Here is an 18863-nt window from a genome sequence, read left to right on the forward strand (position 1 = left end):
ATGTAGATATAAATATGCATGTGTAGACGTAATTGGTAAAAAGATAATCTAAGTATTTTTCAAATAGGATCTGATATCATGCATATCAAAGACCAGCTGGGAGCTGTATCTTTCAGGGATGATCTAGTGTTTTTCATGAAACTTGACCAGTGTCTCAAAAAAGGAAATGACTCCACTCAAACAGGTTAAAAAGCAAATATTTTCAGTATAAAGAAAGGAATTTTTATTCCTGGCATTTTGGCGGGTTTTTTTAATTGAGAAAAATGTTAGATGGTGTTCAGTTCTGAATCTGAGAAGGCTCCGAGTCTTGGTTTGCTTGCTCATGTTTCAGTAAGTAGCCTTTCTCAGCATCCCTGCAGAACTGCCGACATCTCACTCTCCAGGCTCTTTCTGCCCATATCTTCCTTCAGCCAGTTCGTTGGAAAAAGTAAGACTTATCATGTGAACATCTGTTTCCACCACAAGCCGTGGCTGCTAGATCTTATACAGTGTCAAAAAGAAAAAGAGAAGGGGACTACAGTTTTAACCCGCAGCATTCCCTCACTGAGTTCAGTGCATGGCTGATGGGGCCAGCAGCGGGAAAGGAACTGGTGGGGCAGGAACGAAAGGAGGAGGTGGCGGACCCCCTTGTTTTGATACCTGATTTCCATTTTATGCTGGTGTGAAGTGATCATGGAATTACGGGCTCCAGCGCTTATTTTAGCATGGTATGAATCACCTCCTGGAGACACTCGGCTCCTTCATGGCACTCATGTTTATTTTTCTGCTAATCCCAAACAATACAGGAGCTCTCTGAAATGTCTGGCAGCGTCTCTCTGCCATGATCCTTACAAAACGGGCAGCAGCTAGGCAGATGGTGAGCTAGGACTGCCCTGTATTGCATGAGCTTTTTGATCGTTTACATCATCTCCCTATGCCCTTTGCAATAGTGTTTTCTGCCTCTAGAATATTGGTACTTATGGAGGGGTCTGTAATCTGGGGAAGGCGAGTTTCATGCGCTCCTATGGTGCACAGGACAACAGACGGCCAGGAGCGGGGCAGGATTTCCACGGACTGTTTATTGCATAAATTATAATCAGCTAGTGTTGTTTTAACATGATAGCTTGACAAGTTCTTTTCTTATGAGGTAGATTATATGGACAAAATATTTATCAGTTCCTCAGTGATCTGTAGTGTTGACAGATGTTCTGTTTCTACGATATTGTACATGTACTTGTGCAAGCATTGTCTTCTGATTTTCAACTAAAGCTGCATGTGCTACCTTTTCATGTAGCTGGGATACATGTTTCATTTAATGTATTTCAATTCTGTTGTGTTTTTCTTGTTGTGTGGCACTACGGCTTTTCCTTTGTCTTTCCTCACTCAACCTTGCAAAATTGCCATGAAAATTCAGCAACCCAGGCACAAAATGTACTTACCTGTTTTTACATAACTGGCAACAATCAAAGAGATGATAATGTTTTACTTCCCCACCACAAATTTTCTTCTGCAGGAGTTTTGTATAGTGTTTTGTGGGGTCATAAAAGTGGTATTTTTATTGGTACCTTTCAAACAAACTCTATTTCAAATGATAGATTTGCCAAGTAAAAACTGCGTTGGGTGTAGAACAAGACACTTGGACATACGAACAAAGAACTCATGACTTTTCCACCATAACCCTTTCTTGCACTTTCTTCCTTCTAGTTGCTGATATGTGTTCAAGATGAGTGGGATGGGAGAAAATACCTCTGACCCATCCAGGGCAGAGTCAAGAAAGCGCAAGGATCCCGATCAGCTTGGACCCAGGTTAGACCATTTATGTCTGAAGATGTTGAAAGAGAAAGACTTAGAAAAAATGTTACACGTGCACATATTTTTCACAATCATTAGAAAATTACAATCTTGCCATTCTTGCAAAGAGAAGTCTGTACCAAACTGCTCTGATTCAGTAATTCTGTGTTGTTGTGGATTTGGAGATGGGGAGTCGGGGGAGGTATTGTATTTTCTTATTATTTTCTTGTTTGTTTTAAATCCAGTCTAGTGCCAAAATGTACAATTTGCATGACAATACAGGAGCTACACAAAAATGTTTTTTGGTTAATCACTGCAGAGAGTCTTCATTCATTCATCTGGCAATCTTAAGATTTTTTTACCACCTCTCTTGTACATCGTAATCAGGGACGTGAAAAATATTTTGCAGTGTTATGGTATTTGCATTACCAACACAAATAATTTTTAAAGCATAACCACTCATTCAGCATTTTTTCTTATGACTGTCTTTTGTAATTTCATGAGAAGGTAGGGAGTATGGAGTGTTTGATTTAACTTTCTAAGCTGTTTTATTTTTTTTTATACACTGTTGTCATTTTATACTCCTTGGATCCTTGACACGATGAGGAAGGATACTTGTGAATGTTCAAATCCCACCCCCCACCAGTTTAAGCTATATTTTGAACGTCATATCCCAAACCTCGTTTGAAACAAAAACATGACTAGTGGGAAAAAATAAGTGATGTCTTTTTAAATGCTCCTTTGCTTGTTTCAGAGGAAACCTTTCTGCTTGAGAAACTTGTAAGTTGTATTAGTTGTAGCGAGAGGGGGCAATTCTCTCTGTTTTTGTTAAACTCATCTCAAACCATTTGAAATCATCTTTGAGCTGGCCAGAAGGCAAACAAGCTTGCATTAAACACACCATTTTTATGAACTCCTCTTTCAGCCCTAAAAGAAGCACTGAGAAACGCAATCGTGAGCAAGAGAATAAATACATAGAAGAACTTGCAGAGCTGATTTTTGCAAATTTTAATGATATTGACAACTTTAACTTTAAACCTGACAAATGTGCAATCTTGAAAGAAACTGTGAAGCAAATTCGTCAGATAAAAGAACAAGGTAAGAGGACTAATTAATTGACTTTGAATGTTTTCTGTGTTGATTATTACTTTATTTTTGGCAAACCTGAGAGTCTCTTCAGCTTTTCTTTAGCAAACTCCCAGGTTTTTTAAATCAGTAATGAAAAACGCTGTAATGTCTTGTAAATAGAATGTGTTAAGTATAACGTTCAGTATTTTAAAAATAAGCCTCACAGAAAATTCAGAAATTGCCTAGAGAGAGGGAAAGTCAGTCAGTCCGACATGTGCCTCTAATGGAATTGAAATCAGTTGTGGTTTTACAAAAGTTACACTAGCAGATGGCTTTGGGGGTAAAATAAAAAGACTGCTTTTATACTCTTACATGGATGATGGGTACATGTAAAATAGGAATCATTCAGGAGAGTGGGGTATGAAAGTACTCTGCATCCCCCTCTTGCTTTCTTTTGTTGGTATGAATAGATATTGTGGACTAAATTATCTGCGTCCCTTAAATGATGACATCATATCCTCAACTACAATAGATTTGAAACTATTCTAATCTCTAGATAGGGTCCTGTTATAAATGTAAACCAGAGAACGTGACAGTTTTCTTCCTGTTCTTTGTCTAGAAGATTACTTTTGTATTTCTTTTCTCTTGATATATTTCCTATTTAAAGGAAAAAGCCCAAATCTTTTAGAAACTTTACATGTTTGGAAGTGGGTTTTGTGGCACAGCTCTATCTGGGCAGGCATGAATAGCACTGCAGGTGTTTGGGGCAGATTCAGATTCTCAAATTAGGTAGGTACGTATCATTTTTCTTTTAATGTAGAAGATTGCAATCGCTTTATAAGCTGTGTTTAGAGTGATTCCTTTGGTTTTCAAACACTTTTAATTAACATCTTTCACTTTTTCAGTATTCTGTGATTTCTGTGGGAAAATAATGCTTAGTTTTCCATACTGCATGTGTGAAGTTATAAAAGTGGAGATTACGTGTTCCATAATTTAGATACAGATTTATTTCTGAAACAAATAGATAAGTAGATCTGCAGTTTTAGACATCAGCTTATTCAAAGCTAAATGGAAAGTGGGAAGTGTCAAATTGTGTCAACTGCCTCCAAAATGGCTCTAATTGATCTTCGGGAGTGTTCCTATTTCTGTCCTATTTCTCAGCTTGTTCTCTTCTTATTGCTATTAGGTTGCCATAATTTTTAAAATGGACATTCTAGTGAAGTTGCCGTGACCCATATTGGAAGTATACCTCTTGCCCTGGAACAGTGTCCATCATAATTTTGCACCTTGCTGGCTTTTGAGATTATTTTTTTTATTCTTTCTTTTCTTTTCTTCTTACTTTTCGCACTTTCAGTTTTGGATTTTTGTTTTGCTGTCACCAAGAGACACATTCTTCTTATCCTTACCTGAGAAGGAATAAGGACCAAAAAAAATTGTGTTTTCCTGGGAAGTGGATGCACAGAGAAAAATCTGTTAGTTCACTTGGTAATTCTCTCAGCAGTTCTAGAACATCTAGTCTGAAAAGCTGGTTCTAACTAACAGCAGCTTTGGCAAATCCAGGGTTTTGTTGTTCAGGACTAATATCACAAAAACAGGTTCATATTGTTATAAAATGTTCACACTCATCAAACCAGGTTACATGTAAATTATTTAAGCCATCATGGGCCAGAATTGTACCAGAGCTGAATGTGCACCTCATTTTCTAAGCTCATAAAGTTTTGTTGCAAAAACAGCTGAAAACACAAGTCTAAAGACAGACTAAAATGCTATGAATACTGTTTATTTTGACGAGTAAAAGTAGTTTGCAACCCTTGAGTAATAAAGATACTAAATTACTCTTTATGATGTTGATTTGTTGCACAAGGTTCTTCAACTGAGAACAATTAGACTGTCTGATAACTGTTTGGGTCTTTACATAAAACTCATATCTGGTACAGACTAGGTTTTAAGCCTCTCCAAGGGGCATTGCAAAACACTGAGACCTTCAAGTTGGTCATTAATAGCATCTCAGGATCTAGAAAAAGAGATCAGAATATTTGAAATTATTCCTTTAAATTAATCTTAAAAAATTATACCAATTTCTACATAAAAGCTACATCTGTTTGTTGTTATAGCAAATTTAAATGGGTTTTCCTTGTAAGAAAAAATTCACGTGACAGCATATTCTGAAACACAACATTGTTTTGGAACAGGTATTTCATTAACAAATAGCACTCACATATAGTAAACATTCAAACTGCACAAACGGTGCAGTGCACCTATACTTCTGTCAAGTGCCACAAAAAAACCTGACCTAAGCAGGGCAAACAGATTAAAGATCTAATGAGGCTATCACAATTGCTGTCTCATGTTTTTTAGGTGGTTTATCACCTCGCATTGGGAATCCTGCACTTATATATACTCATCATTTAAATGTATTAACTTCTAGGTTGTTCCAAATCTTCCGGATTGTTTTTCCACTGCCGAGATGTGTTAGAAGACCTTTACAATGGTCAAACACTTGCATTATCCTAACAGTATCTATTTCTAAAACAAAGTCATGAAAATAATACTATACTTGCATAAAGTGCCATGAGACTCGGGTTAAAAATCATTCTTACAGTTATGGTGTTTTGTTGATTTTTAGTGTTAGATGAAATACCTGTAGGAGACAACTAAATTAACCTCCTGAAATTCCCACACGAACACGGACAAACTAAGATGGCTCAGTTTTTGCTCAGTGGGTCTGCTCTGCATTTCTTCAAAGACAGATTAGATTAAATTAGTGAAAATTTATTTTACAGTTTTATTACTTAAGAGTTTTAGTAAAGAGTTCAAGTTTTTGAAATAAATACTAAAAATTGTACACAATTTTTCTTCTTTGTCTATAAATAGAATTGCACATTAAGGCCTAATTACCTACGAAAGCGCAGTCAGTTATAAATACCTTGTAAAGCCACTGAAAGCAACAGGTTTTATAGCTGCTACTGAGATTTGACAAGGGGACTTTATTCTAGGTTCTAGGAATGAAAACGAGGAACGAAGAAATACAGATTGATATTCATTTCCCATGTCGAGCTTGCTGGGCTGGTAGCTGAAAAAAGTAATAGGTTTTTTTTCTCAAGTAATACTATGTAATTTAGTACAATGTTATCCTGGTCTATTTTATATGCAAATACATATTTGCAATACTATCTCTGTTATCTTTATATCGTTTCTCACAGTGTATGCTTCAAAGATTCTTTAGTTGTGGTATGTTAGCGACTCGGTTTATTACAATTTGAAAGCAAGTTATAAATATATATGCGCGTAACTGAATTCATTAGAAGAATTAAAGATATTTGGAAGATGTAACCATTGTGTGTAGTTTTAAATGGGTTGTGAAATGTTTTTAGTGCTTGCGAAAATGAAGACAAGTTTCTTTACAAAGGCTTAATTTTCTACTGAGGACCTTTACTATATTATCTTACAGTGATTGGATAGAGATTTGTGGATGTCCAGAGGAGATGAAAAATTGTGATTTTAGCATGAAGCCAAACAGAAGTTCTATTCATGTAAATCTAAAGTGCGTATTTCTACTGGAGATTTGAGACTTCTGTTTCAAGCACTTGGGGAAAATATTAATTCAGTTTTTTATTTATGCCATAAAAATGATACGAAATGGTGGTTTTATGGTTGCATTACACGGTACTGAAAGTGTAAGCTCGCCTGTTACTTGGAGTCTATGTTATGTTACTTTGAAAGAATAATAGTCATATATGTTGCAGATGTGTTCATAATCTACACAGATGTGTACAAGCACAGTAAGTTCCAATTTGCATGTGCTTAATTAAAAAAGCTTGGTTTAGGCAAGTGTAAAGGCCACTGGGGATAAATGTTCCATTATATGCCAGACCGACAAGAAGCTATAAAGCAATTTGATTGTACTTAAGAAATATATTTAGTAAAATAGTGTCTGATTGATTTTAGGATCCTACCTTATTTTTAAGAAACGCCTTCAGCACTTAAAACAGATTCATTTCAGTTGTATAAGTACTGCTGAAAATGTTTTCTCATATCTGAAGACAACAAAATTCTGACAGCAAATAAAAGGAGTCTGGATTCTCTTCTTCCTTAGCTTACAATTAGTCGAACTGTTTCATATCAGTCTTGTTTGATTTCATACCTACAATATTCCTCTTCCTCAAATCTTGTTATTTGCCTGACTCCTCTCATTATGTTAGCGTTTTTCTTTCTCATTATTTTTTTTTTGGTTGCTCTGTCCCCCTTTAGCTGTTGTTTTTTTTTTTTCCTTCTAGGTATTAAGAGGAGATAAAAATGAAATCTTTGTCCTTAGTTTAAAGCTCTTTTTATCCATCATGCTAACCTCAGTCTCAGCAGGTAAATAGCTCACATTTTGAAGCAGAGACTATTTGTTAGATTTCACTGCTTGAACATCTCCTGGTTCAGGCTTTGAAACCTCCTTTTCTTCATTATCTAGTTGTGCTTTTACCCTCTTCTCTGGCTATCAGCAATGCAGTAGGTACAGAGAATACTGAAGATCACCTTAAGCTTCTTCAGCAGTTTCTCTAGCTAAGCAGTCTCCTCTGACCCCTTCAGTAGAAGTGCTGAAGAATGTGTCCTGACTTGAAGTGCAGGACGTGGGTTTTTTTCTGAAGTCCCCTGAGTACCTTTTATTAAACTCCAGGTCTGTATCTTTTATTTTTCTCCTTCTACTCTCCATGCCTTTCTGTTTTCTGGAGCCCTTTTTTAGAATGGCATCCCCCTGTCTTACTTAGGTTCACATACAGTGGCATATAACCTACTGGGCCAAAGTATTCCCAAATGAGATTTTATGTCTCAGTTCCATTTTCCTGCAGAGTCCAGCTTTTGTGTGTCACCAGTTTCTGAACAGGTTTTGTGTTCTGTAGGTCAACTTTTCAGTAGTACAGGGAAGGGATATCAGGGTGGTGTTTATCAGTTTAGTTGTTAATGTACACTTTTGAGTTGTCAGATCTTGTTTTTAGAATAGCCTTACAAGACAGACCTTGGACAGAATGAATCATCATGTGAAAGCTAAACAGTGTTGGGAGAAGAAGTACTTGGTGAAGAGACGTGCAGGAGCTATGGAACCTGTATGAATTAAAAAAGAAGGCTTCTTGTTAATCATATGTATCTGCTTTTTCTGATTTCACGTTTGATAACAAAACCAGTTTTTGCTTTCCCGTAGTAAGACTACTTTGTAATCACAGGGTCACTCCAGCAGATAGTCTACCGTTGCCTCCAGCGCCAGTATGCAAGTAAAATCGCTTGCTAAAGGAAAACAGCATGATCTTGAAGCTGTAATGAGGTGTTACTTTGGCTGCTGCTACTTTGAATTTATCAGATCTGAATTTAGATTCATATTTCACAAGGTATTTAAGCAACTGCCTAACTTTAAGCAGATGAGTAATCCCTGTTAAGTCAGTGGAACTACTTAAAGGTTTAAACTTATGTGCATAAATATCTTACCAAATCAGAATATTAAGACAAGAGAGCGTATGCAGACTTGATTTTTGTTTGGTTTTTGTTTTGCAAATATTTCAGTTGTCTATTTTGCTGTAATTATTTTTTTTATGTTAATCATATTTGAGATGGCAGGAGATTTAAAATCGATGCCAATTTTTGAACCTTTTTTTCTGAAGGGGTCCTACATGGCTATTATTATTTATATGTGCTGTACTTTCAGCGTGATATGATTTTAAGACTGAATTAAGTGTCAGAGGAATTTGTGCTGTGAAGTCAAGCAATTTATGCAGAACATTTACAAAAAAATCTATTACTGAATTTGCTTTGCTGTCTCCTCTACCTACAGCTGAGAGTGATGCACTGAAAATGGCTTTGATCTTCCTCTGTACATTGTAAAGCTTTTTGGCTAAATATCCACTTATATTGACTTTACTACTTGCATGCCTCCAGAGAACTACTGATTCACTGGAGATTTTAAACTGGTTTTAGGTAATGCAGACCATCGGTTTCTTTTCTGGCTCTGATGAAAAGTAGTCATTAGCCAGCAGACCCATCAAGTGGGAAATTTCCTGGGGTTTGCTTTTTTTACTGGAGTTGCGTATTATTCAGACTAGTTGGCTTAGGCCTTATCTACACGTAAGTTATGGCATTTTAGCTGTACTAATAGTTTTCTGTGGAAGTGCTGTTATAATTTAATTAACATGACTTATGAGGGGAATAGCTGAAGACACCTTTATCACATATAGCTGCGTCCAAACTGGGTTCAAACTATTGAGAGAGTTGGGGTTGTTCAGCCTGGAGAGGAGAAGGCTCCGGAGACATCTTATTGCAGCCTTTCGCTACTTAAAGACAGACAGAGAGAGACTTTTTACTGAGGCCTGTAGTGGCAGGACAAGGGGCAATGGTTTTTGCCTGAAGGAGGGTAGATTTAGATTGGACATAAGGAAGAATTTTTTTTTACAATGAGGGTGATGAGACACTGGAACAGGTTGCCCAGCGAAGTTGTGGATGCCCCATCATTGAAAGTGATCAAGGTCAGGTTGGACAGGGCTTTGAGCAACTTGATCTAGTGGAAGATGTCCCTGCCCATGGCAGAGGAAGTGGACTTAATGATCTTTAAAGCTCCCTTCCAACCCAAACCAGTCTGTGATTCTCTTGCCTCAAGAAAACAGACAAAAATAGTCATCAAACTGGTAATCAAAATTGTGAAACCAGTGTAAAATCTATGCACCTAACAAGATTTAGTGGATTGTTGTTTTTTCCTTCTTAATCATGGTTAAAGTCCTAGCTGCCGTTTTAGAATAAATATAGCCTTGTTCCCCAAAGTTAATAAAACTGTTTACTTGTCATCTGATTAGGAGATTTAGGTCAATTTTGGTTTTCTTTATTTTGACCAAAAGCAATAATATAGTGGTCCTAAAGACATTGACGTGCAGGCTGCAGACTAACCTGCAGGAAATGAGGCAGCTGTTGGAAGCCCTGGTTCCACCGTCCCTTGCCTTCCTCTTGGCCAGGAGTTTCCCATCCCTCCCTTGCTCTGGCAGTAGCAGTTGTGCAGCTGTGTGGTGAGCCTGAGCAGGATTTTCGCTTTGACCGGTCTAAAGAGGGAGGAGAGGATCTGTCTCCCCATGGGTCCTTGCTGGGGCCCCTCCAACAAGGGTCCAAGCGTGCCAGCAATGACTGAGTTGTGGGCTAACGCCCGCAGCTGTCTTGGCACTGTTGGGCATTGGAGGGTGTTGGGCAATGACTGTCACTTAACAAGACATGTCTCGTCCATGGACTTCAACTTTGTTGATGAGGGATGACTTCAGTTCTAGGGATAATTTGCTTGAAGTTTTAGACTGGAAATCTAAGCTTTGAATCCAACTTGTGGCTCAAAGTTGAAGAGAAACTAAATATTCACTCCTAATTGTTGAGACAGCAGGCTTTTTCAGGTAGAAATAGTAATTATTGGCAGATGTTTCAGGAAAACTTGCTTGTTTGTTTTGCATACTACTTGTGTTTTGCTTTTCTTTAATTTTTATTTTCTTTTGTTTCATAACTTCTAAATGACCAAGAGAGAAAATCATCCAAAGTAGTGGAGCATGGTTTATTTTATGTTCTGTAGCTGCAAAGATGGTTGCAATCTGAGAGGTCTATAATGCCAATGCTGGGGAATGCCATAAAGGACTGTGCTTCTTTTGCTAAGTTTAACATGTTTTGGGGGATATGTCTCAAGTGTTCCCTCTTTGATCTTTGCAGGAATATTTTCATTAAAGTTTTGGGTTTGTTACTTTAATATTTACCGATCATAGAATGGCCTGTGTATTTTTTACTTCTGGGAGTGTAGTGAAAATGTCTTGTATAAGAAAGATGCAGACATCTCTTCCTGAAGTTTAGGATTTTGGAGGCCACCTCCTTGCAGATAGGGTATTGTTCTCAGACTGCGTTTAAACTGTCACTAAGCATTTGAAACTTGAAAACTTTACAATTTTTCTTTTGCAGTTTATCATGTAATCTCTTATGAACTGTAAACATCATAAATGCATTTAGCATTTTAAATTTGGGGAAAAAATAAAATATAGAAATACAGGCTGACATCCAGCCCTCCATGGTGTGAACGAAGCGCTTGAGTCTAGTGTTTCTCACCAGCTGCTCTGTATTCAGAGGTGTCTGGTCAATAAAAAATACTGAGTTTAGGTGTTAAAGAGGAATTGGGGGCTGCTGAAATATTTGAGTCTTAACATTTGTGTTTGTCTTATTGCTGGAAGGTATGCCGTGTAAAAGGTGCTGACTGTAGAACAGCAGGCCTTGCTCTGTGCTTTAGATTAGTGAATGCAATGTACTAATCTCAGCAGCATGTAAAGCAAGTAAATGAAGAAGGAGACTTCATGTTACTTTGACTGTCTCTGTGGAGCTTAATTTATGGAATAGCAAATTAATTTACTGAGAGCAGTGATGATACTTCAGTCAAAATAAGATCATCTATTATAAGGAACCTAGCTTTTGTTACACAGCTTTTATCTTTTCTTTTTTACAGACTGCAGCCTGAAAAGTGATAATATAATATTTACTCACAATAGGGTGCAATGCCTTTCATACCATGTTTGAATCCTGAAAACCTGTGGATTCACTGCACATTAAAGGGGTATTGATCAAAGGCTCCTCTGTGTTCAAACTAGAACCAAGATAATTGCATCTGTTCTAAGTCATGCATTTTGTTATTTCTGTAAAAGATTCTACATATGGACAACTGCACAGTTAGTTAGAAATAGGGGTCCTTGAATGAGAAATGACTGAGGATATGAAAGACAATTACTACAGCTTTCAGTTTCTTTGATAAAAACACACAGTGTGCAACTGGGGAGAGAAACATAGACTCAAGTTTGAAGGATGACATGGTAAATGATCAGTTCCTGTACACTGATCCAGTTCAGTGTACACTGTTGAGATCCTAGTGAATGTCCTCAGACAGATGGTTAGAGAGCTAAGACATATATACCTTCTGTTTCCTTTCATCATTAAAGTATTCTGGCACATCTATATGTATTTTACAAGATAATGGGTACTCTTGTGTGCGTACTACACACACATATTCTCCCTCTTCCCTCTGAAAGCAAACCACTCTTTAGGTTGCACAAGATCACAGCAGATATCAGAAGATGGAGACAGAAAAGTTCTGCTAAAGCAGAAAACTTTCAAAGTAGATGCTCCATTACTGGAGATGCTCCAGATACTGCCATGTTATCTGAAATAGTATCCATGTGCCCCTTTGGAAGAAGCAGCAGCGTGGTACCTCTTGTGACTGAGGCTGTATTCATCTTGAATCAGAAAGATGTGTCCCTGCAAACCTTGCTTTGCTTCCCGGTGCAAAGCGAAGTGGAGAAGTGTGTCTGCCACAGAGCACTCTTTTAACAGGCAAAGGCAGGACACGGCCTGACACCTGGAATCTGTGGCCAAATCCCACCCATACGTAAGTGCAGATTCTTAGTGGAAAGTTAACTGAAATTTGAAGCAACTTACGGAAGAAACTGGTAGGTTCTACCAGTCCTCCTGAACAGATTTAAATGTCCTTCAAAATATATATTGTAATTCAGTGGAGGTTCTTGGCACAATGCAGGAGGCACTTGGCAAAACATTTTGGGATGCGGCTCGACAGTCAGAGTGGTCCCTTGTTGTCTTGTGTGATCATGAATAGCACTAGCCTTTTACTGGTACTTTTTCTTCTGAGGCACAATTTCCTAGAAAGACTTGGAACAACCTGCAGTTCCCATGATCCTTCTGAGGGAGATGTCTTCCAGAGACAGGTTATTCTATGTCAAATTAGGTCTGGGCCTATGTTCAACATGGAAGAGGAAGTGTGCTTAAATATAACAATTGATTCACTTGGAAATGGAAAAAAAAAAAAAGAGGGAAGAGATGTCAAGGTTGTAAATTCTAAATATAGATCAGAAAACTCAGAGGGACCCTCATTTAGATTTTTCTTGGTTTGTTTGTTTTGGTGTTGGGTGGAAAAATATTGAGGTATTTTGTGCCAATAACATAAAATTCTTCCTGTCTTCCTCCTTTTCTACAAAACCTTTTACCTCCTTAGCTTAGGAGGAAATATTTAAATGTTTGAGTTTGTTTTTCTATCCTTAGTTATTTCTTAATAGCCCCCTTGACTTTTCTGAGCGCAATACTCGCTGTCACTACTTGTCAAAAGTGATAGTTTATGTAGAATGGATTTTCTTTGTATTTCAGCCTTTGCTGTTTTCTTTTCTCTCCTTTTTAATAATTGTCCTGCATTTTGTTTTCCACTTCTTCCCCAGTTACGCTCCCTCTTGCCTTCAGTGCAGCTTTTTAGCTGTAGTTTTGGGACGAGCATTTCTGTACCTGTGAGTTTTATTCCATTCACTGTTGTCTCTCTGATACTACTTTTTCTCTTAGTGCTGCAGTAAGAAATTATCAAATCGTTTTAGGGAATGAATGAATGAACCAAACTTAATAATAAATCATTGAGAGTTACACTGATCGATATCAAGGATTACTATGATTGCCATTAAGCTTGGAATTTGAGTCACCATCTAACTGCTAGAGATGCTGGTTTTAACGGGACATTATAATACAGCTTGTCAGGTCATTGTACTTAATGATCAAAATATAATTAGGTGTTTGCGGTTGGCAATCTAAAATGTAAAGATGCCCAGTAAGCCTTTTTTTTTGTTGTTGTTGTTACATTTTTGTATCAGTGGTACAGGCAGACAAGCCAGTCCATAAAAACTTTATTAAATATAACTGAGGGAGGATATTGGCTTTCTCAGGGTCATTGTGAGTTACCATGTAAGAATATGCTTCCCTTCCCTGAGCTCTGTGATGGTTGTGGGCATTGTCATTCTTTCTTTCTGTGAAGCTCAGAATATATCCTTTATCTCAACAGCTTAAACCCCTTCCAAAGGTGGGGGTTTGGTTTCTTTTATTGTTTGGGGGGGAAGGGGGGGGCGGGAGGGTTGCTGGGTGTTTTTTTTTGTTGGGGTTTTTTTTGTTTGTTTGTTTGGGGTTTTTTGTTGGTGGTTGTTTTTTTTTTGTTTTTTTTTTTGTTAAGTACTTTGGCCCAGATCCACCCTGGGCCTCAGATTTAGATACTCAGCTGAAAACCGCTTATCCTTAAATGTTTACGCTGAGGCAGACCCACAATCCCGTGGAAATACAATTATTTAAAAGGTCTCACCTGTTGGTGCTCTAATGGGAGAAGTGAGAAGCAGGCATCCATGTTGCTTTTTGCAAGTGAGTAAGTAAATGGCAGAATGGAGGAAAAGGTTCTGGATTATCACTTCTGATCTGGTGCACAGGCTTGGCGGCAGACCTGCATTACCAGCCTTCATGCCAAGGAGAGACATGACTGGAGTCAGACCTTAATCTTCAGCATTTCCTAGTTAAAGCCACATTTGTTCAGCATACTCAATGTCACCGTTGCCAAACTGGGGGCACCTCACTCCCAGCCTGTGCTGCATCAGGACCTTGGGGCTGGTGAAAAGCAGCGAGGCTACAGCAGCACCCACCACCATGACATGCAGCATCCTGGGCACAAACTGGAGCACAGGAAATTCTGTTTCAACATGAGGAAAAACTTCTTTACTTTGAGGGTGACAGAGCACTGGAACAGGCTGCCCAGAGACGTTGTGGAGTCCCCTTTCTCTGGAGATACTCAAAACCTGCCTGGATGCATTCCTGTCCAACCTGCTCTAGGTGAACCTGCTTGGGCAGGGGAGTTGGACTAGATGATCTCCGAAGGTCCCTTCCAACCCCTTCCATCCTGTGATTCTTTGATCCTTTCAAACGAGCTGCTAGTTGCCCGCGGTTAAGGGAACCATTTTTAAGGCAGATCAAAGTTTCTCCTCAGAGGACAACTGATAAGGCTCGCTAAGAAAACAGAGAAAGCAATAGGGTTTGTGTTTAATTATTTTTCTGTTTATGGATTATACTGACTTATTTTAGACTGGGTGCTGATTCCTACTTCATGACTCTGAAATAGAGAACAAGAAACTATAACGCCTAATTAATTAAGTTGTAAGTATAGTTCAGTCTATTGAAGGGAGCCGATTTGTACCTATCAGTTCTATTAGCAGGCATTTTAAAATGTGACAGAACAAATTAATGTAATTGAGATTAAAAGTGACTTTGTCTGGATGTAAATCTTAGCAACGAGATAAGCCAAACTTTTCTAGAGTAATGAAAAAAGATCTTATAATTTTGGAGAATATCTTAAAGGATACATGTTAATAGTCATTACCATCCTTCCAACAGCCATGCCATATTCATAACATACCTGAAATAATGTAGCCACTGTTGAAATATATGAAATGAATCTTAAACAGTTTCATAAAGGATTTGCATGAAAAAATTCCTTCCTTAAAAAGCAAGAAGAGGGGCCCCAGCTTCTATTTCTGAACACTGGGCTATTATAGGAAGAAAACTTTACTTGTACTTAACGATTTAGAGCTTTTTCGTAAAAGATTTATCTACTACAATCTGGTCTATTAGAAGCAGTAGGAGCCCTGTTATCCATGTTAGCATGGACACATTAAATTAAACTTGTTTCTGTTCTTCCTTAGCTGTCTTCAATTATCTGTGCTCCATTTTGGCCTATGGTTTATTATGGAAACTTTTTTCTTTCATGGGCTCATAGGGAGCCCATGATCCATCATATTTCTTTTTTTTTTGCCCCATATTAGGTCTCTTGAAAACTTTTGCAGTCGTCAATGGCAATTTATAAAAGCAAAATATCTTTGCCTGTTGTTGTGAATGATCTGGTGTGTCACAAAGATTTATCATCAGCATCCTAAAATAAAGAAGATATTTTGTAATCATGGCGATGTGGCATTCGAAGAAAGGGAGTCATCTGTTTCCTTTTAACAGTTGGTTAAGTACATAAGAGTGAGGCTTCAAGAAACAGGGTCTGGCTAGATTAATAGTGCTTTGCAGTATGTTATTTTGGCCTAAGTTTTGGAAACCTATATGTTTAATTAGCTTGGCAGTTGCATCTGCAGATTGTAGTCTAAAGAGTGTTAACCCTGTATCTTATTTTCAAAATCTTGCCTGTGTTTTTATGTGTCAAAGAACCAACTGGAGAGCTGTTAACTTTTGTGAAAGCAATATATTATTTCTGAGACAGTGATGGAGCCCTGTTTTGAACAAAATTATCAGATCCTGCCATACTTCTTGTCTTTAAAAACATCAACTCAGCCAAAATGTTAAAGAACATCAGGCTCCCACAATTTAGACATTCATATTAATGCTGTTTTTAGAGATGAATTATCAAAACAAGATGAGGTTACTCATTAAGTATATATCTAACACTTATAAAATTGTAAATGCCAAAAAATACAGTAAAATTTTCTGTCCTAATTCAGTACATACCAAAGACAATAATTACTCTGTTAAACAGAGTGATGCCAAATATTTGTATCTAATATTTCAGTGCAGAGTTCAGTTAGTTTGGCTCTTTCTTTTGAAATTCAGCCATATTAACGTAACAGATTTTAAGTCGATGCTGATGGATGCGTGGCGTTTGTTATCATGTACAGTTGAGTAGTTTACATGAGTGTTTTGAAGTCATCTAAATACCAACAGAGGCAAAACTGTTTCCTGGATATGCAAGTATTTGTGTATACAGCTGCAGATACGTATATTTGAATCTGCTTATCTGATTCCAGAATAGAATAATAAGTGACTGATTAAATTGAGCATATTTGGGGGTAAGGCACTGATAGCCAATGTACTTGATCTACCATGTGTACTTCTTTGTTGTGTAAGTACTGTATTTTAGGCACTTACAAAATATTCTAAATTAGACCACAACCAGTCAGAGCTTTGAAATTTTACCAGTTACTACACATTCCTAGGAAGTGTAAATGCAAAAAAAAAACCCAAAAACCAAACAAAAAAACCCACCCAAAGAAACGACCCACTGGCATTTAAAAAAAGCATTTTAAACCAGTGTAAATTATACATTCTTAGCACCATCCTGGATTTTGGTCTTTTGGTAGGGAAATCTCCTGGGCAGGCAACACCTTTGATGATTAATTTATTTATGCTCTTTCTCTAGCCAGTCAGTATACACTGGAAAGATAGTGTTAGTGGTCTTTTTGGAGAAAAGAGAAAGAATATGATCTAAAAACATAGGAATATACACACACACACATGCATTTGATTTATCAGTTTGCAAGTTAAGCACACCCTTTCATTTTATAGAAAAATTTATGTTGAACATAATCAAATATTTTAATAAGCTAAGACGTCTTAAAATTCTGCAGGAGTAAAACTACACCGAGTTATATTCCTTTCTACTTTTTTTGAAAACTTAGTGGAAAAAGTCAATGTTGCAGCATGTCCAGGATGTCCACAGGTGAAGGTTGTGACGGAAGCTTAATTCCACATTCAAGAGATCTTCATGAAAAACAACTTTCCACTCACCATGTGTTAGTTTGACGTATCCTCACAGTTTAAAATAAGGCATGGGTTGAGAAGTAGTTTCTGGGTCCAGGGTTGCTTTTAGTCTTAGTTTAGATTTCCCTTAAATGGTAGGATGTCCTTCTGTGTCTTTATTGATAAATAAGAATACTAGAAATAATCTCAGCGGGGAGAATATTTTACTTGCTGTGTTGTTTTGTATTTTTATTGGAGTCCCCTTCTCTGGAGATTTTCAAGACCCGCCTGGACGCAGTCCTGAGTAACGCGCTCTAGGCAATCCTGCTTTAGCAGGGGAGTTGGACTAGATGATCTCTAGAGGTCCCTTCCAACTCTGAAGATTCTGTGATTCTGTGTTATTTATCGTGTGCTGTGGATGGATCAAGCCATTGTGAATTTGGGGTCCCGGACAGGACACTTTATTCTTCAGTTAAGCAGCAGCAGCAAGTGGGTTGTAATTCTGCCTTTTACTTCAGTCTCCAGTCCTTAACTTATAAGAAACTAGCGACTTTCTTCTGAGGTTATTTCAGGTGTGAATAATCTCTGCCACTGCATTAAGTAGATAAATCTGGGAATAGTAGGTACATATGTCTGCAAATAATGCCATTTCTGTGAACAATGTTGTCACTTTTAGTTGCTGCTGTTAAATCTGAGAGTTAGCAATCTTTAGAGAAGCTATTTAAGTGTATTTATAGAGGGTGAAACTCAGCCTCAGAGCTCTGAATGGAGCCGTGTGCCGGGAGCGTGGCACTGCTCATGGGGCTTGGAGCCCACCGGCTCCTGGGGCGAGGGGAGGAAGTTGGGGCCACTTCCATCACTGCCACCTGTCCTCTTCCTCACTTCCAAGAAGTAGACCGTTGAGTTTTGTAATAACGAGAGAAAAAAGAGATTGTAGACGTGATGATAGAAAAGACAGGCAAAATAAGAATGAGGAGGAGAAGAAACCAAGGAAAAGATAGTAAAATGCGTATTAAAGTATTTAGCAAAAATAACATAGAGATACTAGGCTTCTTTCTGTCCAGCAGTGAAATATTATTGGTGAGTTCAATTTCATTATTTTTGTCCTTGTTCCAGTTTAACTTAGCTGGGGGCAATTATTTTTCAGGCAGTACAGAAGTTGTATTGGGAGACAAAAACGCTGAACTGTACAAAAAAAAAGAATGATGGAGAAATGTCAAAATTATTAAGAGAAATGAAACTAATATTAATTTTATGTATTATTACTTCCGTTTGTTGCTGTTCCTAAATCCATCATGGCTTTTCCGTGCTTGTTTTACTTTCAGTGTCCATGAAAATTTTATACACTGGCTACTGCTAATGAGTTTTCTAAGAGCAGACATCACTCAAAGTTTGAAAAGCTCCATGAATGCTTACCTGTATTTGGTGTTTTGATGAGAATGCAAAGCTTTTCGTAGAGCTAGTGTCTTCCTGATGCTTCTTTACAGTGGGAAGGTGGGGCAGGTACATGTGGGATGGGAGAGCAGCTGTGCCAACTAAAAGTTGAGAACACCGCGAAGAAGAAGAAATCGCGGTGTTGTAAGTGCTGTTACTCCTAAACGAGTAATTGAGCTTACAGCTTTCTGAGGGCTTTTCGCTTAAGCTCTGGGGTCACTTACCATTTAAGTGTGCTT

At 37.8% G+C, this 18863-nt stretch overlaps 1 protein-coding gene across 1 annotated transcript in view; it reads left to right on the forward strand.

Annotated features, from left to right (window-relative positions):
* Nucleotides 1–1679: 1679 nt before the first annotated feature.
* NCOA2 (nuclear receptor coactivator 2) overlaps nucleotides 1680–18863 on the forward strand; it is a 76763-nt gene continuing 59579 nt past the window's right edge. Inside the window, exons 1-2 of the mRNA XM_009886217.1 lie at nucleotides 1680–1785; nucleotides 2696–2868. Of these exons, the coding sequence (XP_009884519.1) occupies nucleotides 1703–1785; nucleotides 2696–2868 (256 nt within the window). The 5' untranslated portion in view covers nucleotides 1680–1702. The remainder of the gene's footprint in view (nucleotides 1786–2695; nucleotides 2869–18863) is intronic.

Source organism: Charadrius vociferus, unplaced genomic scaffold (genome assembly GCF_000708025.1).
Source record: "Charadrius vociferus isolate BGI_N301 unplaced genomic scaffold, ASM70802v2 scaffold885, whole genome shotgun sequence".
Lineage (NCBI taxonomy): Eukaryota > Metazoa > Chordata > Aves > Charadriiformes > Charadriidae > Charadrius > Charadrius vociferus.